The sequence below is a fragment of the Kryptolebias marmoratus genome, linkage group LG8 (genome assembly GCF_001649575.2).
Source record: "Kryptolebias marmoratus isolate JLee-2015 linkage group LG8, ASM164957v2, whole genome shotgun sequence".
Lineage (NCBI taxonomy): Eukaryota > Metazoa > Chordata > Actinopteri > Cyprinodontiformes > Rivulidae > Kryptolebias > Kryptolebias marmoratus.
The window spans coordinates 15,313,755-15,325,143 of record NC_051437.1 but is presented as its reverse complement, the minus strand read 5'-3'; the positions used below and the strand labels follow the sequence as shown (position 1 = coordinate 15,325,143).

General features: G+C 40.4%; 2 protein-coding genes across 6 annotated transcripts; both read left to right on the top strand.

Moving 5' to 3' along the window:
• The first annotated feature begins 342 nt into the window (after positions 1 to 342).
• On the top strand, positions 343 to 4,860 carry LOC108235198 (kelch repeat and BTB domain-containing protein 12-like). Of its 4 annotated transcripts, none has more exons than XR_005233467.1 (10): positions 343 to 487; positions 1,095 to 1,302; positions 1,387 to 1,568; positions 1,670 to 1,802; positions 2,002 to 2,235; positions 2,342 to 2,700; positions 2,769 to 3,042; positions 4,054 to 4,201; positions 4,284 to 4,577; positions 4,683 to 4,760. XR_005233467.1 is itself a non-coding variant. In XM_017415032.3 (10 exons), exons 2-10 carry the CDS (start codon positions 1,132 to 1,134, stop codon positions 4,829 to 4,831), a joined length of 1,797 nt encoding a protein of 598 aa, XP_017270521.1. In that variant the 5' UTR covers positions 343 to 487; positions 1,095 to 1,131; the 3' UTR covers positions 4,832 to 4,860. The 4 variants fall into 4 exon arrangements, 3 of the variants coding, with proteins under 3 accessions (XP_017270521.1, XP_017270520.1, XP_037832728.1); XM_017415032.3 differs by having other exon boundaries at positions 2,393 to 2,700; positions 4,284 to 4,481; positions 4,683 to 4,860; XM_017415031.3 differs by having other exon boundaries at positions 4,284 to 4,481; positions 4,683 to 4,860.
• Positions 4,861 to 6,009: 1,149 nt separating this feature from the next.
• LOC108235193 (bone morphogenetic protein receptor type-2) lies at positions 6,010 to 10,896 on the top strand. 2 transcript variants are annotated; one of them, XM_025005702.2, is made up of 12 exons: positions 6,010 to 6,161; positions 6,620 to 6,814; positions 6,986 to 7,150; positions 7,268 to 7,360; positions 7,691 to 7,714; positions 8,361 to 8,464; positions 8,572 to 8,793; positions 9,423 to 9,537; positions 9,776 to 9,933; positions 9,996 to 10,152; positions 10,416 to 10,552; positions 10,642 to 10,896. In XM_025005702.2, exons 1-12 carry the CDS (start codon positions 6,044 to 6,046, stop codon positions 10,756 to 10,758), a joined length of 1,605 nt encoding a protein of 534 aa, XP_024861470.1. In that variant the 5' UTR covers positions 6,010 to 6,043; the 3' UTR covers positions 10,759 to 10,896. The 2 variants fall into 2 exon arrangements, with proteins under 2 accessions (XP_024861470.1, XP_017270513.1); XM_017415024.3 differs by lacking the exon at positions 7,691 to 7,714.
• The last annotated feature ends 493 nt before the right edge of the window (positions 10,897 to 11,389 follow it).

The following is an 11,389-nucleotide window of genomic DNA, read 5'->3' as shown; positions in this document are numbered from 1 at the left end:
TTTCTGATCCACCATGACTGCATTTTACTGTTGTAGAGCAGTCAAATTTGAGTGATTACAAACTTGTGCACCTAATCTGCACGTAGCCTTTATGTTAAGAATATCTATTGTTTGTGTTCACAGATGCTAAAACTACTGATTAGAACATTGTCATTTGTCCATGATCTATCTGTCCATAAATGACCTCTCAACATATCAGTAGTTTCTTGCAGTTTGCAGATTTAAAACAGGTCCAATATTTGAATGAGAGCAAGGACTGGCAGCACAGCCACCTCTAGAAATTTGAACTAGCTCCACCAGCTCTTGCCGGTCTATTTTAAACTTATTCGGCCCTGTGTGCACCCTCGCCACAAATAGACCAGAACACAGGACAACACACGGAAATAAACCTACGTGATACGTAAAACAAAATTTAAAAAACATATACTGTGATGTAGTTTCAGGAAACTTCCGGCACCTGGTCTGGGAAATCGTTTGGACACCACTGGTATGAAAACGGCTCTTTTGACTGTGTATGTTGAACTTGCTCTTTCCGAACTGCTTGTGCATGCCTCTGGAGTGGCTTGTGTGTGCGCTGCTCGTTCAGTGACAGTTTCTCAGGGAAGTAATCAGTTTGAGAGACTATAAGTGCAAAGGGAAAACAACTACAAACTGAGAAAAGCCACTCAGCACCCTCCCACCCCCCAGTGTACAGCCTGAAACCCTCTGTTGATGGTGTTAGGTAGAATCAACGACAGAGACATCTTTCTAATGCTCTTTTGTTTAGCCCTGTGCTGTGAGGAAACAGGGCAGCCCTCACACTATATTGGTATTTGGTGTACATACATACGTTTACAAATGGTAAACCTGAGAACTAATTGTTTCTTAGATCTGATGCCAGCCACATGTTTCGAAGCAGTTTATACAATAAACTCACTTTGTGCCTAAATTACAATACAACAGGGTTTAATTATGTATGAATTAGAAATACCATGTTTTATTATCATATTGCCATGAGTCTCTTATGATTAATAGAAAGTTGCCAAGAAATTCCTCCAGTTCTTTCCTTTTTTCCTGTAATTTGTTTGGTTCAACATAAGATCTTTCCCTCTAAGCTGAAGGAAGTGGTGCAGAGATCTACAACAAGAATCCATGGAAACAGAGGTCCAGCTCTCTACTCTGGGGGATCATGGGTCACGTCTGCTAAAGCAGCTGGAGAGGATGAGAGCAGCAGAAGAGCTCACAGATGTGGTGCTGCTGGCTGAGGGGATTCCCTTCCCATGCCACAAGGTGGTGCTGTCGGCATTCAGCCCCTACTTCCAGGTACAATGACCATTCAGACTATAGATGTTGCACTGAACTGTTACAAGGCAAAAACATCTTGACATTGTTTCTCTTGGTGCCCAGGCCATGTTTACATGCGGCCTGAAGGAAACCAGAGGAGCAGAGGTGCCTCTCAGAGACACTCCTGCCAGGAGTCTGCAGCTGCTTCTGAACTACATGTACTGCGCTGATCTCCCCCTTTCAAACAGCAACATCCAGGCAGTTGCTGCTGCTGCCTTCCTGCTTCATGTGGATGGAGCTTTCAGGTGGGTACTGTGGGTGTTGATTGTTTGTCCAGCAGCCAATAAGTATACCAGCAAGGTGAGGAAGTAAAGACATGCTTATGCTCTGTTGTTGCTGAGTTAAGGTTGTGTCAGAGCCACATGGAAGCCCACATGGAGCCATCAAACTGTGTTGGTTTGTACCACTGGGCCAGAGATCTCGGGGCCACCGATCTGGCTGACTGCGCCTTAAGATACATCTGTCAACACTTTGCACAGGTGGGACTTTCAGGGTTAAATATTCTCTCAACATATAGTCATAAAAAATGTGACTTTATTGCTTTTTTTAAATTATCCTGTGGTGCTAATTACAGCCTTGCTAATCACAAGTTTTGGCATTATTTCTGTATTCATTCCTCCTTTTATCTCTGTTCCATGCTCTTCTTTATTGCCTCCTTCTTTGTCCTGCTCCTTGAAGGTTTGTCATGAAGAGGAACTGCTGGAGCTTGATGCTCAAAATCTTGGAGACCTTCTGGGTTCAGATGACCTCAACATATCACAGGAGGAGGTTGTGCTTAAACTGGTGCTGCACTGGGTAGAGAGGCGTAGGAACGACCCCCGGAGCGAAGCCCAGGCCGTGGAGTTACTGAGGCATGTTCGACTGGAGCTTGTAGAGCCCGGATTTCTCCGAAAAGCAAGGAGAAGAAACCCGGTGAGATAGGAATAGGAGAGATGGACCAAGTTATTCACATTTTCATCTATACTTATTATAAAAAAAGAAGATTATTGGGCTTTTATGGCCATAAATGAACCTCTAGGTGCTGCTACGGGATTCTGAGTGCTTTGGGATGATTGATGCTGCTCTCCAGACCTCAGCTCTCTGTGAGACATCAGCCCCACCTCGCCCAGCTCTTCGTTATGGCATGGAGACGACTGACTTGCTGCTCTGTTTCGGTGGAGTGAACACAGAGGGTGTTCCTGCTCGACGTGGAGGACTTGCTGACCTGAGTTTTTGCTTTGCTCCTCGTGGCAGAAAGATCTACTACATCCCCTCTCCACTGAGAGACTGTGGAGGGAAGGGGCAGATCACAGCAGGAGCAGTGACCCGAGACAATAACCTACTGGTGGCTGTAGAGGCAGAAGATCAACAAAGGAGGAAGAGGCTTGATATTTATAGGTTTGTACATGCGTCCAGAGAGATAATTTCCAAATAGCTGATTATCTGATTCCTTGTTTATGTTGCAGGTATGGTAACTCAGAGGAGAAGATCTGGGTGGAGGTGTGCTCTGCTCCCTACAGGGACATGTATGCTTTAGGGTTGGTAGGGGATGCCCTGTACTTGATAGGTGGTCAGATGAAGGTGCATAATCACTACGTGATCACAGACAGCGTGGAGAGATGGTCCCTCAAGAGAGGAGGCAGCTGGCTCAGCTTCCCTCCTTTACCTCTTCCTTTAGCCTGCCACTGCGCTGTGAGCCTACAGGAGCATCTCTACGTGCTAGGGGGCTGGACCCCACAGGTACAGGAAGCAAACCTCAGGAGTAAATGTGCTGTAGAAAAGTATCAAGTGTTGACTCTAACAGTTACAGCCAAAGTTTTATGAAAATATGTTGTGCAATGTGTAGATATGTATGTGTACGTGTTGGAGAATGACCCTCAGCGACTGCCACACCAAATTTAAGCTCAGCGACTGTAAAAATGACTGAGTTAGAGTCATTTCTGTGTTGGCTAATGTTGATTACCTGTGGTGGCCATCTTAAATTTGGTTGACTCTAAAAGTTGTGGACGTACATCCAATTATTAATTTTAAAAAGCTTCATTAAACTTTTTTCAGTGGTTTGTCCATCCATCTGACTAACAGAAGATCAATGATATGGTCAGTAATAAATAGAGTTTGCTCTCTAAGTGCTTCCTAACTGCAGTCACAGCAGTTTGGGTCAGGACACCATCTTAATGTTTAACAGCATCTTCTCTGTGGTTTAATAGTATTAGCATCTTTAGTTCTTTCACAACTCTTAGAGAAAAAAAAAACCCATTTAGTTTCTTACATGGAAAAATAGCACTAATATAAGTAAATATTCCATTAATTTAAAAAACAAATAAGAAAATTTTATTTAAAATTCTATAAAATGGTTCAAATTTGAAGTCATGCAGACACAATAATATCACAACCAATTTCTTTCTGGATAGGCAGCTTGAAAGTAATCAACATGGCACAGTTCACAGTTTTTATTTTAAAACTAAAGTGGCATTTTATTGAGTTTATTGTCTTCAGTATGCATTTGAAGGGATTTTGGCTCCCTCTGCTGGTTCTATATAAGTGTTTCAAGAAGCTAATTGCATCAATAATTTGTTAAAATGCACACCTAAATCCTTTGTCATGACAAATTAAACTCTTTTCAGCAATTTAACAAGAGATGATTAAATATGTTGAGTTAGATTTTGTGGTGATGTTTATTACTAAATTATGCCTCCTTAACATTTTCTCATTATGCCTCCTTTTGGTTAAACTTCTCCTGGCGTTCCTCAGGAGCAGCCGGACGATGAGCCTGATAAGCTGAGTAACCGCGTGTTTCAGTTTGACCCCGGCAAAGACAGGTGGACAGAGTGCGCCAGGATGAAGTACTCCAGATACAGATGTGGCACAGCTGTCCTCAATGGAGAAATCTACATCATAGGTCAGAGTGCAAGAACACAGCATAATGCATTATATTAAATGTCGTGCGTGGGGACAGAAAACCTTTGTGTGTGTGTTTTCAGGTGGCATAGGATGTGATGGAGAGGACAGAGGACAGTCACGTCACTGTCTCAGCTCTGTGGAGATCTACAACCCAGATGCAGACAGCTGGAGGGCAGGGCCGACTCTTCCTACATCCCTGCTTTCCCTTCGAAACAACACCTCCAACACAGGAGTAGTGGAAGGAAAGCTTTACCTCTGTGGATACTACAAAGGAGCTGGTGAGTGTCACATCTAATTTAGCTGCTTCTATTGTTTACAGATTACTCCTCTTCTACAGCATCAAGCCCAAATTCCTTCTGCTGCACAAACAAGAGGTGAAGCGTTTTGTTTGCATCAGAGCTCAAGAATTAAGGATAATCACTCTCTGGATACTAGATGTTGGTAAGTCAATACTAACACACTTTTTCTTATGGCTGCAGGTCGTCATGAGATCATTACTAAGGAGATTTTGGAACTGGACCCTAAAGACAATGTGTGGACGGTGGTGGAGAGACGAGCAGCCATGCACGACAGCTATGACGTCTGTCTGGTTGCTAATCTCAACCCTCGAGACCTCTTGACTCCATAACACACCTTTAATGACTCTGAGAAACTATTTTAGGCGCTCACATGTGGGTAGTAGCTGTAGTCTTTGAATCTTTTACGATTTTATCCAAATATTATAACTTTCATTTCACACGTCAGGTAGGTCAGAAACAAAAACTGGTGTTTTGGCTAAACTTTTATGTGTTGTATGGTTTAAATTAGTTATTTGTGCTGTTTCTTTAAAATAAACATAATTAAAACTGCATTTAAAAAAAGGCACTTGACACTTTGCCCCCTTCCCTTCTTTATATTTATTTCATGTATTTCTCTTAAGTTTAGAAAATGTTCCTGTACAGAGGAACAAGAGACACTTGGAAGATATTTAGGAAAATTATTGTCAACAGTAAGCACCATTCAATTAAAATGTGTTGCTTCAGATCACAAGTAAATATAAAATCAGATTTTGAGCTGATATAAATAACACTTGAGAAACTGTATTTTCTGTAAAAATACAGTGGAAATGCTAAGTGCTGAATGACTTTATTGAGCTGTTAAAGCTCCTGAATTAATAATTACCACTGACTGAAAGATAAAAGGAGTAAAATAAGAGCTAAAAATCAAAAGTAGCAAAATGCAAGCTGAAAGTTAAAAGCAGCATAACAATAACTACAAACAAAAATTAGCATAAAAACACAAAATAGGGCAAGTAAGCTGATACAGATTTTAATATGAATAATGTCTTTTAAGGAATTTAAAAGCTCTCAATATATCTTTATGAAGAAAATGCGTGCAAATAAATTTAAATATTTTGAAAAGAATAATTGTCTAAAAACAAAAGTCATAGCACCCATCTACTGAATGAGCTGAATGTTTTTAGTAATGAATGAGTAAAATGCAACTAAGTATGCAGAAGTTGTTAAATTGTAAAATAAAAAAAACATAAGGAAAACTAAGAGAAAATCTGTTTCAGCCTCAATCCTTAATTATATATTCTATATTTTTTATTTATTTATTCATTTTTACATTTTGTTTGAAAAAATGTCAGTCTTAAACTATTTACAATATCTGTTGCTTGAAATAAAGAAAGTATAAATAGATAGAAAGCAACTATCTTTTCCAAATATCTTGTTAGACTTTGATGATGATGATGATGATGATGGTAGCAAAGATACCATGGGAGTATCTGAACTAATCAAATTTAAGACAACAAGTGTCCTTCAGCACAGATACAAGCGCAGGTGTGTTGGTGGGAGTGATGAATGCAAACGTGGGAAACTCCTCTCACATTCCCAGAAACGATACTTCCAGCTTTTTCAGCTTTGACTCAGATGCAGCGACCATGAAACTGAATGGGCTGTGGTTTCTGGCTGTCGGTGAGTAAAAGCCTATTTCTCAGTTTATTCTCCTAACCTGAGTTCTGGTTGCTGTCTCTGTTTGTTATTAATGTGGATTATTTGATTCATAATTTGCAAAATTCTTGCAAAGAGAAGTTTTTGGTATCATAATTAGTTAGTGTATTGTTAAAGACTTGTGTTTGTATTTATTATCTGCCGCAGAAGCTGGAAATCCAGTTGATACGCTGAATTAACTGTTCCCTAAATTCAATGAACTTATTATATTAACGTAACATCACCTATTATAATTAACCCGCTTCTTATGGTTCCTGAAACTGGATTTGAATTTTGCAGAAGGTTCATTAAAATTAATTAAATATCCACATTTGTAACATCAACAGCCTCTAACAGACACAAGTTCAACACTATATTTTTATCCTTGAACAGCACAATTATACCCAGATAAGAGCCTTTTTTTTTCTTCTTCTTCTTCCCAGAATGTGTTTTTCTGTGCTTTCCCCGCCTGTCTTTGCTTCAGAAAAGACAGTGTGTTTTCCAAGTGAACAACAAGTCAAACCGAAAATACGCTGCCTTTGGTAATGTGAGCGAATCTGTGCAACTCTGTGAAAACACCCACTGCTGTTTGGCTGTCTACCAGATCATTAATGAGCTGCTGAAGGTTGACACGCTTGGTAAGAAAGGATCAGAAACTCTAAAATCATGAGCAGAAGCTGGAACGTCAAATGAGCTTTTAAAACATCTCAGTTTTAACCTTTAAAACCAGTCAAAATTAGTCCAAATGCATCAGTTTGTGTAATGCAAGACTTGTCTTTTTTAACAGTTTTACCGGTTTTGTGTTGTAGCTTGTTGTCCAGTTGAAAATTCTTGCCCAGATGAAACCTGCATGGCCCGACCACAAATGAAGAATCGCTTCATCACATGTGTGTGCAGCACGGACCTGTGCAACAGCAACGTTACGTGGACTCCAGCCGCAGAGCCGCCACAGCGCACTCACTCCTACTCCACAGGTGTGTTCAGAAGGGGCAGCTGTGAAAAACTCAGCACCATTTTTATTTTTCTTCCTGAAATGTTTCAAAGTCGGTTCAGTGTGTCCTTCAACTTCTTCATCATGTCTTTTCTTTTAGCTGAAACCACAAAAACAGCTGTGATTGTTATTCTGTCCATTATTGGCTTCGTAATCATTACTCTGAAATGGAGAAGATTCTGTCAAGAGAAAAGTAAGTTTTTTTTTGTATTCTCCACCCATGTCACTCGTCTCCTTTCAGGAAAGAGATTTAAACTAAACTCATCTTATGATGAGATGGGCAGAGTTATGGCTGCTTTGGTGAAACCTTGTCAGGATTTACGCAGATACAAATATTATATTTAATGCAAAAGTTTTGAATTCTGGGTGATTATTATCGATTTTAGGGTGCATTTCTCAAAACGACGTGCCTCTTTCAGTTCTTGGTGACTTATTGGATCATTCCTTATAGCAATAATAAATGTGAGTAGACTGCTTTATAATCATTGGTCTAATAGTCCTTCATTTCTGGCTTATTCCTCAGCCAAGCTGGAGAACCAGAATGAAGGTATGTTTTCAGTTAAATTCAGTCCGTTATAAAGTTGTATCAGACATGTTTGTTTAAAAATTGAAAAATTATTGTTGGTGATCTTTAACACTTTTTCACCAAACAAGATACTATTGACTCAGTCTCTGGTGCTTTGTTTATATTACTCAAAGGCCAAACCAATCAATGAATAATAATCACTTGTATGGCGTTTTATCTAGTCCAAGGACCCCAAAGCGCTTCATGCTACATTCAGTCATTCACCCATTCATACACACATTCACACACAAATGATGGCAAGCTACATTGTAGGTCAGTGGACAACGTGAGCCTGAGGCTGCAGGTTCGAGCCCAGGTTGCAGTAGGAAGGGCATCCTGTGTAAAACAATTGCCAAATTTTTTGTGCGGGTTTGCTTGCTGTGGTACCCCGGAAGAAGGGGTAAAAGAAGCTAAAAGAACAACATCTGAAGTTCTCAGAATGTCTCTTTTGAATCTTGGGTAGCTTTTAGTCTCTTCTAAATTGACCTTGCTATTTATCTGTGTCACAAAACTTCTTATTTACAACTGTTACTCTTTGCTCCCAATATTTCAGTTCCCATTTGATCAGGCTGGTTTTCAATAAAATAATTGGATCAGGTGTGATAAGTTTGATGCTTTTTTTTTTCAGAGGAGAATCTACAGTCTTCCTGTAAAGATTACAGCATCCGGCGATCATGTTCCTGTCAAACAAAAACTTTAGAAAACATCATCACCGACGTTGAACTGCAGGAGGTAAACTCAGCAAATACATAGATTTAAATTCCACCAGTTCATTTTCATCACAGTGCACTGTCTTGTGGACTTTGGCTCTATTAGAGGATTGTTTATTTGCCCTACAGGTTGTGGGCCGTGGGCGCTTCGCAACTGTTTTTCAAGGAAGGCACAACAAATCTGTGGTGGCTGTGAAGGTGTACCCTGCAGGGTGTAAACATAAGTTTACCACAGAGAAGGAGATTTATGAGCTGCCACTGATGAAACACAGTGGGATTGTTCAGTTCTTGGGCACTGGGAGGAAACCAGATGATGGCAGCTGGATCATTGTGCTGCAGTACGCTGAATATGTAAGAGGCAAACGTCTTTCAAATATTACGATGTTAACTTTGGAGCAGAATTTAAAAACTTTGAGATACAGAGAAGATTTCATGGTGAATTCCTGTCAAACAGCAAAGAGCAGATGAACCGAATTGACCAAAAAGACAAGTTCTTTTCTAATAAAACAAGGTACTGATAATAAAAACACTTAGGGTTTGGAGACAGTGGCACTGACAAAAAGACAGGAGACATGTAACTTTCTGAAAATGTCATTAAAATCCATCTACTGGGTCATTCCAGACAAAACAACACATGCACACACAGGCAATTACAAGACACGAATGACTGCCTTACATGTCATTGAACAGTAAATTCAAGTTTTGTCCTTTCTCTACTTTCTCTAATACTTTGCCACTTTACTGACTTTTGATCAAAATAACCTGGCTAAATTGTAATTTTTGAAACTTTTAATTCTGGTCAGAGAAAAATTTTACTTTTATACAATTCATATTCAAACGTAACCAGTGAATTGAAAAATTTATATTTGCTTATGATGCTCAGTCTTCATTCCCGGAGTTTATGGTTTCTTATCTCAGTGTATGTATTCAAAAGTGCCAAATGCTTAATGTGTGGATAATCGGTGTCTCTTTGACTTCAGGGTTCCCTCCATTCCTTTCTGTGTAAACACAGCAGCAGCTGGATGTCCTCACTGAAGCTGTGCCAGTCCTTATCGCAGGGACTTTCCTATCTCCACTCTGACCTCCTCAGCCACGGTACTGACCAGAATTCCACACAACAGAAACCTGTGTTTCCTGCAGCGGTTTCACACAGAAAGCAGGCCATGTGTGAGCTCATCATCACACAGGAGTTAACACAGTTTATTGCAGGAAAGCTTTGACTAAACAAGCGTGGATCACATGTCACTTTTTTTATTTGCCAATCATATGCAGTGGTTTATAATTCAAAACTGCAGATACAAATGAGAAACTTTGTGTTGTTTCCCTCCTGCAGGTGTGCACAAACCTCCTGTGGCCCACAGAGACCTCAGCAGCTTTAATGTTCTGGTGAAAGCAGACGGCACCTGCGCTCTTTGTGATTTTGGATCCTCCACCATTCTGCGCTTTTGTTCGGGTTATCGCTTCTGGCAGAACCACATGGCAAACATGAAGGTGAGACAATAAAATAAAAGCACAATGTATATATGCAACGACTGAAATTCACATTTCTGCAGGGTCAACCTCAGTTCGGCACGCTCCATTACATGTCCCCTGAGGTCCTGGAAGGTTCTGTGAACCTGAGCAGCAGCTCATTCCTCATGCAGGGGGACATCTACTCCTTGGGTCTAATTCTGTGGGAGATATGCATGCGCTGCTCTGATTTATTTGAGGGTAAGTCACCTTTATTAGACATATTGTGGTCAAAGAAAATGCCACCAAAAGCAATGCGAGTGGTGTATTCTTGCAGTTTTTAAAGCCAAATACAACAATTTCACATTTATTTATATGTTAAAATGAAAATTGGGTCTTTTTTATCTCTGGAAGATTCACTTGAAGGGCAACTGAAACTTATGAGGAGCTTGTCACTACTTAATGTAGTGCAAACTGAAGACAAAAATTATTTACAGAATTTGCGGAAATGCTTCCATCTGCAGGTGGCGTTGCGCCACAGCATTTGCTGCCATATGAACTGGAGCTGGAAGCCAACGTAACCGTGGAGAGACTTCTTCTGTACGTGTCTGAGATGGACAAGAGGCCCTCCATACCTGATTACTGGGGGGCGCTACCACAGGTATTTATCAGGGGCTTTGCTTTTGCGCGCACACAGTCGTGTTTATTGGGCAGCGACAGTGAACTTTAACAAGTGCTAAACTTTTTCAGGGCTCTGCGCTGAAGGAGCTCCTGACAAACTGTTGGGACCGTGACACGGACGCCCGACTCACAGCTCCATGTGTCGTGGACAGATTAGCCTCTCTGACGTCTTCTTACCCACATTGACACTTTTGAAGCATTGATTCAACTGATATGTGCTGTAAACATGTGTACTCTACTCTTTTTGTGTCGTTACTTTAGCAGTGTCTTTTAAATTAGGCTGATTGCAAGAAGCTCATTCAAATAATGTGTATAATCCACTTATAAACCTTCACTTAAACAGTGTTTCATGACTCTTTTATTTTAGCTTCAGTCCTGGTGGAGCAATCTGATGAATACTATTCCTCCAAGAATTACAGCAAAGTAACTATTTAAAGGACAAAGGAACATATCTGACACATTAGGTTTTAAACGCAAAAGGTCACACTGCAGGAACTTTGTGGTAAATTCATTAAATGGGACCTGAGGCACACACCACTGCTTCAAGTTTAACTCTCTGCAGGATGTGGTTTCCTGCAGCCAGCAGGGCATTGAGCATTGGACAGCCAGCATCCCTGCAGGTCAGAAAAACAGCCAAGAAATGGAGAAATGGAGGCAATTAGGCAAAAATGAGCTGCCACAGCAGCATTAGTGGAAGTAAAGAAGCTGCACAAACACTTGAAACACCATTACGATGTGCAAAAAACACATTTACAAGCACTTTTGTTGTTTTGTTTTTTTTAAACAAGCCAAGAGGGTCAGGATGAGAATGATGTTG